Raw genomic sequence first — 13613 nt, 5'->3', positions numbered from 1 at the left:
CATTTACATGCTCCCACTGGCACAGATTATAAAGCACAACAAAATAAACTATCATAGCTATGCAGATGACACACAAATATATATCACAATGTCACCAGGAGACCGAGGCCCTGTACAGGCTCTTGGCAAATGCATTGAGGAAATTAATGACTGGTTGTGCCACAATTTTCTCCAGCTAAACAGAAACAAAACTGAAGTAATAGTCTTTGGTGCCAAAGAAAAATGATTACAGGTCACCAGAGAACTTCAATCTATACACCTAAAAACCACCAACCAGGCGAGAAATTTGGGTGTAGTGATGGATGCAGACCTACACTTAGAAAAACACATTAAGACAATAACAAAGTCAGCTTACTATCACCTCAAGAATATTTCAAGGATAAAAGATCTGATGTCTCAATAGGACCTGGAAAAACTAGTCCATGCATTCATCTTTAGTAGGCTTGATTACTGTAACAGCATCTTTACAGGTCTACCTAAAAAATCAGTCAGACAACTACAGCTCATTCAGAACTCTGCTGCTCGAGTCCTCACTAAGACCAAAAAAGTGGACCACATCAGTCCAGCTCTGAGGTCCTTACACTGGCTGCCTGTCCGTCAGAGGATAGACTTTAAAGTCCTGATGCTGGTCTATAAAGCTCTGAATGGTTTAGTACCAAAATACATCAGTGACCCAGTATGAACCTTCCAGATCCCTCAGGTCATCTGGATCCATTTTTCTTTAAATCAGTTCCCAGAGTCAGAACCAGACACGGAGAAGCTGCATTCAGCTTTTATGCTCCTTATATCTGGAACAAACTCCCAGAAAGCCTCAGATCAGCTGAAACACTCAGTTTATTTAAATCCAGGTTGAAGACTCACCTGTTCTCAGCTGCATTTGAATAAAGCACCAAATCCACACTTTTAAGCTTAAATTTCAAAACTTACATTTTAACTACTGATTTTATCGACTGTTTTTTAATCAATTTTAAATCGTGCTTTTTATTTGTTTTTGTTTTTGAATGTCTCTGTAAAGCACTTTGAATGACCTTGTTGTGGAATTGGGCTATATAAATAAACTTGCCTTGCCTATAAATGAAACATGGTTTGCCCTCTTATGCATATTGTAAAGATGTATCATGACTAGTAATGTGGGATACCACTGATTTCATTTCTGATTCGATACCAAGTAAAATTCAGGCTGGTATCGATGATACTGAACCGATACTGATACTTTGTACAAAAAATTATTTTATTTATTGTATCTTTTATTGTATCTCCAATTTTAGCGTCATCATGATTACAGGATATCAGACTACTTGTTCTTATCACTTAATAATGCAGAAGTCATCATATAATAAAAAAACTGAAGTGGTGCGCTATTTGAACACCTTGCTGGTTATAACAGAGGTAGGTACGGGGTTATTTAAGGTCAAGGGTAATTCTGTCCAGGTGTTGCTGATGAGAAGGGGCAAACCATTTCCTACTGTGCTTAGCCTAGTTACTTGTTGTCTGTGTTTAAATGGAAATTTAAATGGACGTTGCAAAGGAAATAAATGCACCTTTAAGCCCCCTCCTTGATTCAGAGTCTTTCCCTTGTCATGTAAATGGTCTCCTTGACTCTGGTCTCAAACAGGCGTTCCTCCCTGTCCAGGATGTGTACCTGTGTTCCTGGAGGACAGGCGGGTCCATGGACCAGTCCACAGCTGAACACCGTACTTGGGTTCAACTTCCAGTGAAACTGAGGCCACAGCTTAGGACAATAGAAGATTGAAAAATGCTGCCTGGTCTAATGGGTCTCAATCTCTGCAACGTTCAGCTTTCAGAATTTGTCTTAAACAGCATAAAAGCATGGATCCATCCCACCTTGTATCAGGAAAACATTGATGAACTCTGAGCAAATGAAACCACAACTTTAAAAAATCAATTCCCAAAATTAATTGTTTCGACATCTTAAACACAAAATCATAAGTTTTAATACCTACAGCAAGTTTAAGGAAAAATAAAAGATTTTAAAGATCTTTCAACCTTTTCTTCTCAAATATAAAACAGCAGATGGAACTTACATGCATCTTTTATGGAATTGTCTAAAAATATCTAAATTCTGGCTCTGCATCAACAAGGAAATGAACTTGATACTAAACTGTAAGATCTGTAAAGATCCGGGTCAATTCTTACCACAGTTGCTGCCTCTGAATAAAAATCTGGACAAAAAGAGATCCACATTATTAAATAAGCTTATGTTTAATGTCAGGAGATGTGTTATTGAACAGGATTACGGAGCAGCCCCCTACTGTAACTCAGTGTTACAAGGAAATTTTTCATAACTTTCAGGTCAGATTTTTAATAAGCTGCAGGAACCCTGTTCAGTGTGAGTGGAGAGCAGCCAAGTCTCCTCCTCTGATAAACCTCCATCTGTGCCACTGAAAACAGTTCATCTGACTGACTGTAAACATGTTTCCATTTGTCACTTCAGCCTTTACTCTGAAATACAGGAAATGAAATCACAGCTCAAAATTCTTCATCCAACTGCTGGAACAAAGCGAACCACTCGACATGAACACTGAAGCAGAACAGTTTAGAAAGCTTAAAATGAGACTAGAGAACCATTTTCATTCATAGTTGCCTCATCAGATCTTTACAGGAGATTCACTCTGAACTCTGTGGAGCCTGATCTCAAGGGTTTTGAGTCTGACCCTGAAAGCAGAAGAGGATCTTTCTGTCTCTTCAGATTTACTGTGATGGGAGTGATTCCAGCCCCGAGTGATGACACTGATGTTTGCACAGAGCAGATAATTTAGTGAATGTTTGGGCACATTGGTAACAGTGAAACAGTTTATTAGTAACGTGGGATCGTTTGTGTCTGGAGTATGAACTGAGATTCCTGAAGCTCTTGTCACACTGGTCACAGCTGTAGTTTCCTTCCATGTGTGCACGTTCATGATAGTTACGATTAGCTGATTGTGAGAAGCTTTTGTCACAGTGTCTGCACTTGTATGGTTTCTCTCCTGTGTGGACTCGTTTGTGTGTTTTAAGCCCACCTGCAGCAATGAAAGATGACCCACACTGATCACAGATGTGCTTTTTTGTCCCGCTGTGAATGAGTTCATGTCGTTTTAATCCATTTGATGTGCTGAAGCTTCTCCCACATTCATTGCAGTATTTCAGTTTGTCTCCAGTGTGTTTACGTTGATGTATTTTCAGGGTTTCTTGCCGACTGAAAGCTTTGTGACAAAGGTCACAATGAAAGTCTTTCCCACCACCACAGTGATGACAGGGTTGAGAACTGGATCCATCTGTGTCGCTCTGCTTCTAAACAAAGACACAACGACAGTGTAAGTCAGTCCTTCAACATTTTTATCCTGAACGTCGCCTGAAATAAAGAGCAAATAAAAAACAAACAAAAATCATAACTGAAATGAAAATCTGAATAATCACTCAGAGCTGCTTTTTCATGCAGTAGAATTGCCGAAACATCAGAATCAGTGAGCTGCAAGCTTTCAGCCCCGACCATGTCCGTGCCGTCAGGGGAGAAAGGCGACATCTCACTGATTCTGATCTGCGAGTCGGCGCTTTGTGTTTACGTCTTTGTGCAGAATCCGTGTTCCTGCTCTCATTTACTGTTTGGTGGTTGTCGAAATTGTATGAGGTTTTACCAGAGATTCGGGCGTTTCGGGAAAAAATAAAATTATAATAAAAAATCGATTCAGGATTTTAATGAATCGATATCACGTTATCCATGCCAGACTCGATTTTAATCAGTAAATCGATTATCAAAACCCAACCCTAGCTAAGACAGTTTAATGAGCAGAGTTGTTCCAAACAGTCAGGCTAAAATGACAAGATAAAAATATAAATACATACCTCACAGTAACTGCACTTGGAGAGTCTCTTTCTGGTGTGGATCTTTTGGTGTAGTCTCAGGTCATGTGGAGATTTAAAAGTCTTCTCACACAGGTCACATTTATAAGGTCTCTCCTCAGAGTGGGTAAACATGTGTTGTTGGAACTGCGTGTTGGTTGTAAACTGTTTGCCACACTTTTCACAGCAGTACACATCATGTCCGGTGTGAATGCGTAGGTGTATATTTCGGTACCCTATCTGACTGAAGGTTTTCCCACAAATGTCACAGCTGTATGCCTTAATTCCAGAGTGGGTAACTAGATGCCTCTGTAAGCTGCTACTGTGAGTAAAAGCTCTGCCACACTGATCACAGCTGTACGCTTTAACTCCACTGTGGATGACTTGGTGCTGTTTCAGAGCATCCTTCCAGGAAAAAGTCTTTCCACACAAGTCACAGCTGTACGGTCTCTCTCCAGTGTGGATGACCTGATGATGTTTTAGTGAACCCTTCCCAGTAAAATCCTTCCCACACTCGTCACAGGTGTATGTTTTCTCTCTCTTTCTTCTGTGAGGTTTGTCGGCCTCCTGAGAGTGCTGACTTCTCGCTCCATGTTGGTCCTGCAGTGACAGAGATACAAACAGAGGCAGTGAGTGAAATGCAGTCGTAGAACAAACTCAACCTTCAAACTCCCTCCATTAACACTAGTTTTAAACCTGAAGGTGGAGTGTGGCACCAAACACCTTAAAGGTCTCTTATCCCCACCTGCTGGTAGTTCTAACACATTACATCCAACCTGGTGTTAAAAATAATTCATGACTGTTCAAACACTCTAAAATCATTTTTCCTTATTTTCCTTACTTTTACTCCCCACATTAAAAAAAGGACTTTCTACTCATTACATTTTCAAAACAGACTTTTTACTTTTGGTTTGAGGAATTTGAGGGGAGTTATTTCATCACTAAGGGCATCAAACTGATTTGAGCCTGAAAAGTAACACATGAAAGACAATCCTGATCGTGTACTAATCACCAGGGTTTGAAACATAAAAAGAAATGAAAGAGGCAAAACTGTGAGTCATAGTCAGGAGTTAAAGTGAGACGTTGTTCTTCTTTCTTTTTTGCACAGCACCTGAACAAACAGGTAATTTCAAATGCAGCGTTTCTATCAACAAACATCAGCAAACACACAAACCGTTTGTGTGCAGTTTGTCTCACAGTGTGTTGCTGGCTAAAGGTCCAGCTGCTGTACATCACAGGGAGAGAAAAGAAAGAGAGCTAACTTCACTCAGAGATGGAGAAAGATAAGACACACAGGACAGGAGAGGAAGAAGAGAGGTTAGATTTAATCAATCAATCAAAGCTTTATTCACCACATGCAGGTTGCCTTGCAGTGAAATGGGACCCCCCCCGACCTTACACACACAACACAGACATTACATGGGGTTACAAGTTGGAGATCGGTAGCGTTACAGAAAAACACTTAAATGTACACTACAATGGGAAAGTACAAGAGGAAAAAAAGAGACCTCTACTCGTGCTGTGCTTCCATGGTAGGACAGCATGAGAACAGGAAACAAAAAACTTCTCTGTACAAAAAGCACATAAATGTCCACAGCACAACTTTGTGAAAGACATGACAAGCCACAGGATTGGGTGAGGAGTGAGGAGTAATCCGAAGCGAACACAGCAGCCGCCCTGCACAGCGCTACCATTCCAGCACACAGACCCGCCGTGTTCCCCCGCAGGAAGCAGGAAACAGGAAACAAGCATCGAAGGCGTTTGGAAAGGGAGGGGGATGAGTGTGTGCTTATCAGTGTAAGTGTATGTGTGTGTTCAGCTGAGACAGTGTCCTCCGCCCTATCAGGCTAAGTAAACAGTCTTCCAGCTAACCCAGGTGGCCTTGCATGGAATGGGAAGGAACAGACTAAACACAGTCGTTATCAGGGTGTTTTGTTCGGCTCCAGCCTTGAGGCCGCAGCTGGCGCCGAAGGGGTAGCCGCATGAAGTGATGATGGTTTTTACTTTAGTGCGAACAACTCATATGTATTTCAAAGCTGTTCCAACGCTGGTCTCTCAATCTCCCGTTGGAGAGCCGTGAGCTTCTCCATGATGTTATCCAAACTTACGCTCCGTGATGTTGTCATTCTTGTGGTCAAAGAGCAGGTTCTGAGAACTCACGACCGCAGTGCACTTCCCAAGATTTGATCCAATTTGCGCTCAAAGGTGTTATTGGAGCTAGCCCCTCCAGATGTAATCCAGTTTTTCACTCAGAGGTCTTGTTCTGAGTATTCACGGCAGCCATGCGTTCTCCAAGATCTTCTCCGTGCTGCACTCAATGAGCCCATTTTGAGAAACTCACGCCTCGTCCCATCATTTCAATCCCAGCGGGCAGCCTTGTGGGGGTTTGAACAGTCAGTTCCACTTCCTTAATTCTGCGATAAGCCAGGGCCAAGCCAGCTCCGATCAGCAAGAACCCTGTTATCATGGTTCCGAATAGGTAGATATCTTAAGCACTCAGGCTCACCCGAGCCCAGACTTCTTGTTGAGAAGGGGTGTCAATTGCATTCACAGACCAGTTGATCAAATCCATAATTCCTCAAAGGGAAGGACTGCTCAGTCGGATTTGATCAACTGGACATTAAAGCTTACATGTAAGTCCTCATGTGTTGAAATCAGATATTGGGTCTGTACATGTGACATTGTGTTTTTTCAGGTTGTGAAAGATGCTGCAAAACAATCTGAGGCAGATTAACTGTGTTATTTAAAGACTGCATGAAGATCCTCTGCAGGTTAGTGCAGGATAAACAGGTTCGTTTGCTGAACTGTGATGGATTTAAAGTAAAGGACAGTGTGTGACTGGTGCACAGTGACTGTGGTGCTCATGTCACAGTTAGATTACATCAAGTGTAGCAGAGATTCATTTAAACTGAAGCTCATGATGCTGACATTCATTCACTGAGTTCCACCTTCATACCAACAGTATAGTGTCTAATATAAAGACAGTGTACTGTCAGTGTAGAGGATGGAAATCAGCCAGGACAGCTCATGAAACATCTGCTGACATCTGGTTGAATTCAGTTGTGTACATCCACAGAGAGCAGCAGGTCAGCTGATCACAGCCTGTAATTTAAGAAAATCTACTGGAGCTCTCAACAGAAATTATTGTGAGCTGTGATTCTTTTCCCCACGCTGAGCCACTACAGCTGATTTTAGGGTTCCCACCTGCTCAATCCCACTTTAACCTCTTCCCTGCTCATGTTCCTGTTTAGAGGCAAAGTCACCCTCTACAGTGTAGGTAACAGAAAATACACATATGTTTTATTTTCCTTCATTTTCTAATTAACTGATTCAAACATCCATCCATCCATTCGCTTCCGCTTATCCTTTTCAGGGTCGCGGGGGGCGCTGGAGCCTATCCCAGCTGTCATAGGGCGAGAGGCGGGGTACACCCTGGACAGGTCGCCAGTCTGTCGCAGGGCCAACACACAGGGACAGACAACCATTCACTCGCACATTCACACCTGATTCAAACAGAGAACCTTTATTAGAAATAAATAGTTTTTACTTCATTTACTAATCTTATTTTATTATTACATTAACAAAGCACAAGGTTCAGTTAACTTTGGATAAAAACATGTGGTTAAAATGTTCTTCAAGGAGCTACTTTTACTTGTTTACTCTGATTACATTTCAGAGCCTGTACTTTTTCACTGGTACTTAAATAAAGAAGGTGAATGAATACTTTTACTGAAGTATTTATAACACTAATATCTGTACTTCCACTTAAGTATAGAGTAAATGTACTTTTGCCTCCTCTGATCATTTCTATAATATTATTTATATCAGTGATGGCCAAATGAAGCTTTCTGAAACACTGAAGCTTGTATTGAAAAAGGTTCATTACTCAAAGCTTTTCAACACAGTCCTCTTTGGTGACATCTGCTGGCCAAAAATGTGAAGAGCAGCTTGAATCTACAAATTATAATATAGAGCTTCATTATAATTGCCCACTCTACAGAGCTCAGCTGACAGCTTCTGTCTGATATCGGGCTGCTGTTGTGGTGCTTTGAACGTGTATTTTTTGGGGTCATGAAAAAACTGTTAGGTTTAATGTATGTGTTGTAGGTTGCCATTTAAAAAGCTACACAATGCCATTTAGAAAGCTAGAATGCTTCTGTTTGCTATCTAGGTAACCTACGCATATGACTACATGCATGACATTGATAAGGGGAACAAGCAGCCTTGAGAAGAACAGATTCTACCAACAACAATCTGGGACAGCTGCACTCTCATCATATAACCACACACAATGTATAATCACACTTGCACAGCACAATCACTTTATAACCAGTTATAGTAGTTTCTCATAGGTAATACAGCAACAAGCTTTATGCTTCATGTGTGTAACCAATAAAAACAGCCTGCAGGGGGAAAGCAAGTTGAAGTGGGTTGGAGACAACTGCTTCCCCCTCGCGAGTGAAAACTTGAGCTCTGTGTGACCTCGTTCCTGAGTGAGTTTCTGTTTATCCAGCAGTATCAGGGGTAAAACTCTGACAAATGTCCATTTGATTATTAATAATGTTGATGAATAAACCTTCTTGATTTTAACATGTGCTGTGGTCTCTAAAAAACAACATAATATACAACACAGTGACATAACAGTTTGGGAGGATGAGAGTTTTAGACGTGACTGAGTATTTGGTGAAACTGTGATATTTTCCTCACCTCCTGTGTTGAGCTCATTGTTTCCTCTGTAGTGACTCAGCTGAGTCCAGATGGCTGAAAATGTTCCTCTGCTGCTCCGTCAGACTCTTCTCCTCCTGCTGATCAGCTGGGACACAAAACAGATCTTTGTTAGGCTCCACACTGCACTGAAGAGTCAAAGTGTCTCATATGTTCATCTGACAACACAAAGTACAAATTTCACTCTGATTGCTTGTAGAAATCTTGTGAGACGTGTTGTGCTGCAAAGTGAGGAAACTCTCTCACTCACTTATACTTCAGGAGGAACTTTGTGACATTGGCTCTAATATTCTAAGCAGCCCTTTACTATGACAGGGCCAGAAAGTCCTATTTGAAGGTTTGGGAGAAGGACCATGTTAAAGGTGGATTGGGGTTTATACACTTTGTTATGATACAGGTAAGGCTGTAAGAGCCTGAGAAGGTGTCCTGAATGAACCTCTAAAACCAGTTTTCAGCTAACGACTCTGCTTCAGTCTGGAAAACAGCAACTACAAGTTTAAAGACTCCATCAACAATTCACACCCAGCAACAGCCTGAACAGCTCCTCCTGTGGTTTCCACAAACAGGGACAGACCTGTCACTCCCCCACCCCACACTTTCAACTGCTTCAGCCCCCCAGTCCCACCACCTCCACCACTCCTAAAAGTTTGATTCTGTGCAGCCATTCCCCAACTCTCTGAACGGTACTGTCCTGATTCTTTGATGTTGGGCTGAGAACAAAAAAACATTACTCAGATCTTGTCCAGTCAACAACAATTATTTATTAAGCACATATGTGGGAGATGTACACGACACCACCCTCAGCGTAGTCCAGTAGATCTCAAAGAGGAAGCACTTCGATACACAGTTTTACATGTCAGGGTTCACGCCCCTTCATGCCTAAGCAGATAACATAACATGCGCCAGTGAGTTACAGTTGTCTGCAACTCCTTTTATAGTATTGGTGTTTGTTCCTCACTAACGGTTTCAGCACTCTCTCACCTCCATCTGTTTCCTGTTTCTCGTTGTGAGGCCCCATGATCGTATATGACACATCCTGAGTCCATCCTGTTCATCCACAGCAGCTGACTAAAGACTAAATAATATTTTTTATGTTCTTGACATATCTGTTAATTCAGTCGAAGCTGGTCTCTATTTTGAAATCAGGTGTCCGCGCATCCTGCCGTAATACTTAGAATACAAAGAAACACAAAGCATGGTGGAGGCTGACTTGACTTTAATTCCCAAACTGGAGGCTGGGTTGACACCAGTAGCATGCTGAGCTAATGATTAGTTGGTGTTTTTCTCCAAACACTCTCTCACTCTTCTCTCAACGTGTTCACAATGAACTGTGAACAGACACCGAGGAGAGCAGCAGAAGACCTCATTCAGGAGCTAAACTCAACATGAACTGAACTCATAGTAAAGTTAGCTCGGTGCTTACCTTTAGATGAGCCCACAAACCGAGAGAAACTCCGCGATGAAGCTGCAATTCTTTCCAAACACAGGAAACAGATCAGGGAGCAGAGACCCACGTGGTTCACGCTGATCTCAGCTACGATCCAGGAGACAAGGGTGGGCAGATCGATGCAGATATCGATCCAAACGGTGGTTTAGTTTGTTTTATCATCCAAATTCACTATTTTACTCACTTTGGATCAAGGGCGTAGATTTGGCATGAACGGAAGGGACATGTCCCCACCAATAATTTGATCTCTTCGAGTAAAGAAAAACAAAACCGATAGAAATTTAAAAAAACAAACAAAAAACGATCTGTCAGCGTCTCGTTTCACTCACCCAGCGGTGCAGAAAGAGTTAAATTACGTTCTTTACTGGAGTCCTACGTCATGTGACAAATATGGCCAATGTGATTGGCTGAGCCTTTCAGGGAGGTCTGTTTAGTTTTAGCAGCGGCAAGCCTGCGCTGTGAGGAGGAGAGGAGGATGGCAGCAAAAAGATCCTGGATATAAGAAAATATTTTTTTAATGATGGGTAGATGAGGCCTCATGAAGCGTTTTAGCACAAACTGTATCCATGCTGTGTCGACACAGTTTTGCTGTTTTGCTCCATGCTGACACCTGCTGGACCTTAAATACCATTGCAGGCAACTTGAGACTCACAACAGACACTGATTCAATGACCTAGTCATACTTATATACACTGTATACACTGTAAGGTATTGTACTTTTCATGGAATCATTTTACATCTATATTACAAATATTGTAGACATCTTTAAAATATATTATGAATGACATTAAGTGAAAATTAAAATGAAAGTATTGTGAATTTGGATCTAATGCACAGCCCACAAAGCAGTCTACCTGCCATGCAGAGCGTGCACAAGTCATTGTTAGTCAAATGGCTGTGAAATTTGCATATTATTTTTAATCACATCGGAACTAGAGAAAAGTTTGAAACCAAGCAATTCATATACACCTTTCCTGTGTTTTTGATAATTGGAGAGTCATGTAAATTTAAATATTTTGTGACACAATTAAAAAGTCACACCAATAACCACCTTATTGAACACACACTGAACTTTTCAGGCAAAACTGCCTGGCGGTTTTATCAGGTGTTGTCTGCGTTCCATCGCTGATCCCTCATCAGTGACACAGAGCCTCAACCTGCACGTCACTAAGTTGGTGATTGGCACACTCTTGTTGGAGGAGGGCGCTTTTTCACCCCTCACTCTCTCGTTCTAACACAGCTGTGGGTTGAAAGGGCAGAGCACGTCGTACACCCTTGTTGTCTTCCTCAGCGTCTTAACGCAGGGATCTTTCTTAACCTTTGCGGTTTTTTCTGTGTGCTCTGGAATCTTCTTGTGATGAGCAGCAGGACCCCAAATGACATGACTCGGGCCCTTGACCGCTGTCTGGGCTGTCGGCTGTGCCTGGACTGGTCCCTGCTTCCCGCTCTCTAAAGATTTCTGATCAGCACCCAGTTTCAGTCTGGAGCTTCCACCCTTGGGATGATTTCTCCCAGCAATACTCTGGATACTGCACCTGTATTTCCTTACTTGAAGGAAAAACTTCTAACCGTTTTGAAAATATATCAATCATCATCAATCAGCATTCCACTTTCTGTTCAGTGAACTTGTAGGTTATCAACAACTTATCTAATAGCACCTGTAGGGGTTTAATACCTGTACATTAACTGTTAGTCACACAAATCATAGAAAAATCACTGAAAATTGTAGAAAACTGTAGAAAAATCACCAGATAGTTATAGAGTAAACCTGAAATCCCTCCTTTTGATACATTGTCCTTCCCATGTGGCAATTTACCATAATTTCTCATGGTTAGCGCTGGCCAACTGTGGGGAAGAAGGACCCAAATGCTGGACTCTTTGATGAGTGCATTTTATATACAGTGGAGCAAATACCAAGAACACAAATCCCTGTGAGCTCACTAGACTCCCATGTCATGTCTTCACCCAAATGTTCGTGCTCTCTGCTCTCGTCTTCCCAAACTCCCTGTGTGTTCTTTCCTTTTTCGTCCCCGCTCCTCCTACAGGGAAACACTAACTCCCGCGGGCATACATGACCAGCATGACACTACACTTAGACACACACTAACTATGGAGTGTAACTCAACGATCCAGCGTCGAGGAGCTCTAAGCTACACTCCTATGTTACTCCCCTGACAAGTCAGATCAGCTGCAGGTGTGTAAGGTCCTTAGTTGTGGCCAAAAAACAAAACAAAAGCAAAAACAAAGAAACCCTGGTGTATTGGCTCCATTTTTTGATAAATAATTGTATATATTTACACAATGTGTGGATAAGTTTTCAAAATACACAATTTATATTTGCATGGCTGTAGGTGGCTGTAGGTTTGCATGTGAGTGGCTGTAGTTCAGGTGGTAGAGCAGGTCATCTACTGATCGGAAGGTTGGTGGTTCGATTCCTGGCTTTCCCCAGTCTGCATGCCAAATATCCTTGTGTGTGAATGTTACTTAGAAAGCAACTAGAACAATGTGCTTGTGCGAATGGGTGTGAATGGGTGAATGCACAAGTTGTGTAAAGTGCTTTGAGTGCTCAGAAGAGTAGAAAAGCACTATATAAGAACCAGTCCATTTACCATTTCAAATTATAAAATAATTTATTTAACATGTCTGTGGTTTTTACAGTAAAAAAATACTACTAGGGTAGTCTTTTGTATGATTTCAGGAATCTTGTGTTAATACAGTGTGTCAATGAAAAAACAAATAAATTCAGACACGTGAGGTTGAGCTACAAACAATGATACCAAACAAGGCAGGAAAAAACAACCTTTCTGATCTTCTAAATTGGTACACTCCTGTAAGATCACTGAGGTCTGTGGATGCTCTCAGCTGTCCCGAGGTCCAGGTTAAACACAGAGGAGACCGGGCCTTTGCTGTGACTGCTCTTAAATTGTGGAACAAACTGTCACACAAAGACCTCTCCAACATTGGACACTTTCAAAACCCGTCTAAAAAATCCACTTATATTCCTTGGCTTTTAAATCAGGATGAGTTTGTACTACTTTTATCTTACTTCTTACTCAAATCTTCTAATTTTATGATTCTTTCATGTCTTCTTATGTTTTATCTCTTTTATCTCTTTTTATGATCTTAAATGTCCATCACCTTGGTCAACAGTTGCTGTTTTCCATGTGCTATATAAATAAATTTGACTTGACTGGACTTGACTATATATTCAGGAGTGTTGCAATGCTATGGAGGAACTGCAGTATTTGCAGGAGTTAATAATGCCAGCTAACATTAAACTTCTGATTCAAACTTTTTCATTTAAACTGAGAGAAAAATAGAGAACAAAGGCAAATGAGATTCTCGAGAAGACTGGCCAAAGAGCATGTTTCCCAGATATTGTTTTAGAAAGAAAGTTTCGGATAACAAATGGAGTTTAAGCTGTGCAAAATGTTTATTCTGTAAACTGAATGGAGGAAAACCCAGCCAACAACAGATGGCAGACCTGCCAGAGGAAAGAGTGGTTCCAGATCTGCAACCTTTCAGAAACGTTGGTCTAGATTATTTTGGTCCACTTGTTGTGAAAAGAGGGCGCAGTATTGTAAAACGGTATGTAGTAGCG

The 13613-nt window shown here is 41.4% G+C and overlaps 1 protein-coding gene across 3 annotated transcripts; it reads right to left on the bottom strand.

Moving 5' to 3' along the window:
- Positions 1-677: 677 nt before the first annotated feature.
- Positions 678-10341, bottom strand: LOC143420375 (uncharacterized). 3 transcript variants are annotated; one of them, XM_076888422.1, is made up of 4 exons: positions 9989-10341; positions 8548-8653; positions 3844-4440; positions 678-3291 (listed from the first exon to the last, which is right to left on the bottom strand). In XM_076888422.1, exons 2-4 carry the CDS (start codon positions 8563-8565, stop codon positions 2713-2715), a joined length of 1194 nt encoding a protein of 397 aa, XP_076744537.1. In that variant the 5' UTR covers positions 8566-8653; positions 9989-10341; the 3' UTR covers positions 678-2712. The 3 variants fall into 3 exon arrangements, with proteins under 3 accessions (XP_076744537.1, XP_076744538.1, XP_076744536.1); XM_076888423.1 differs by lacking the exon at positions 9989-10341 and adding an exon at positions 9547-9631; XM_076888421.1 differs by lacking the exon at positions 9989-10341 and having other exon boundaries at positions 8548-9136.
- Positions 10342-13613: the final 3272 nt, after the last annotated feature.

The sequence above is a fragment of the Maylandia zebra genome, linkage group LG9 (genome assembly GCF_041146795.1).
Source record: "Maylandia zebra isolate NMK-2024a linkage group LG9, Mzebra_GT3a, whole genome shotgun sequence".
NCBI lineage: Eukaryota > Metazoa > Chordata > Actinopteri > Cichliformes > Cichlidae > Maylandia > Maylandia zebra.
The sequence above is the reverse complement of the archived record's forward strand: the minus strand, read 5'-3'. Positions and strand labels throughout refer to the sequence as shown.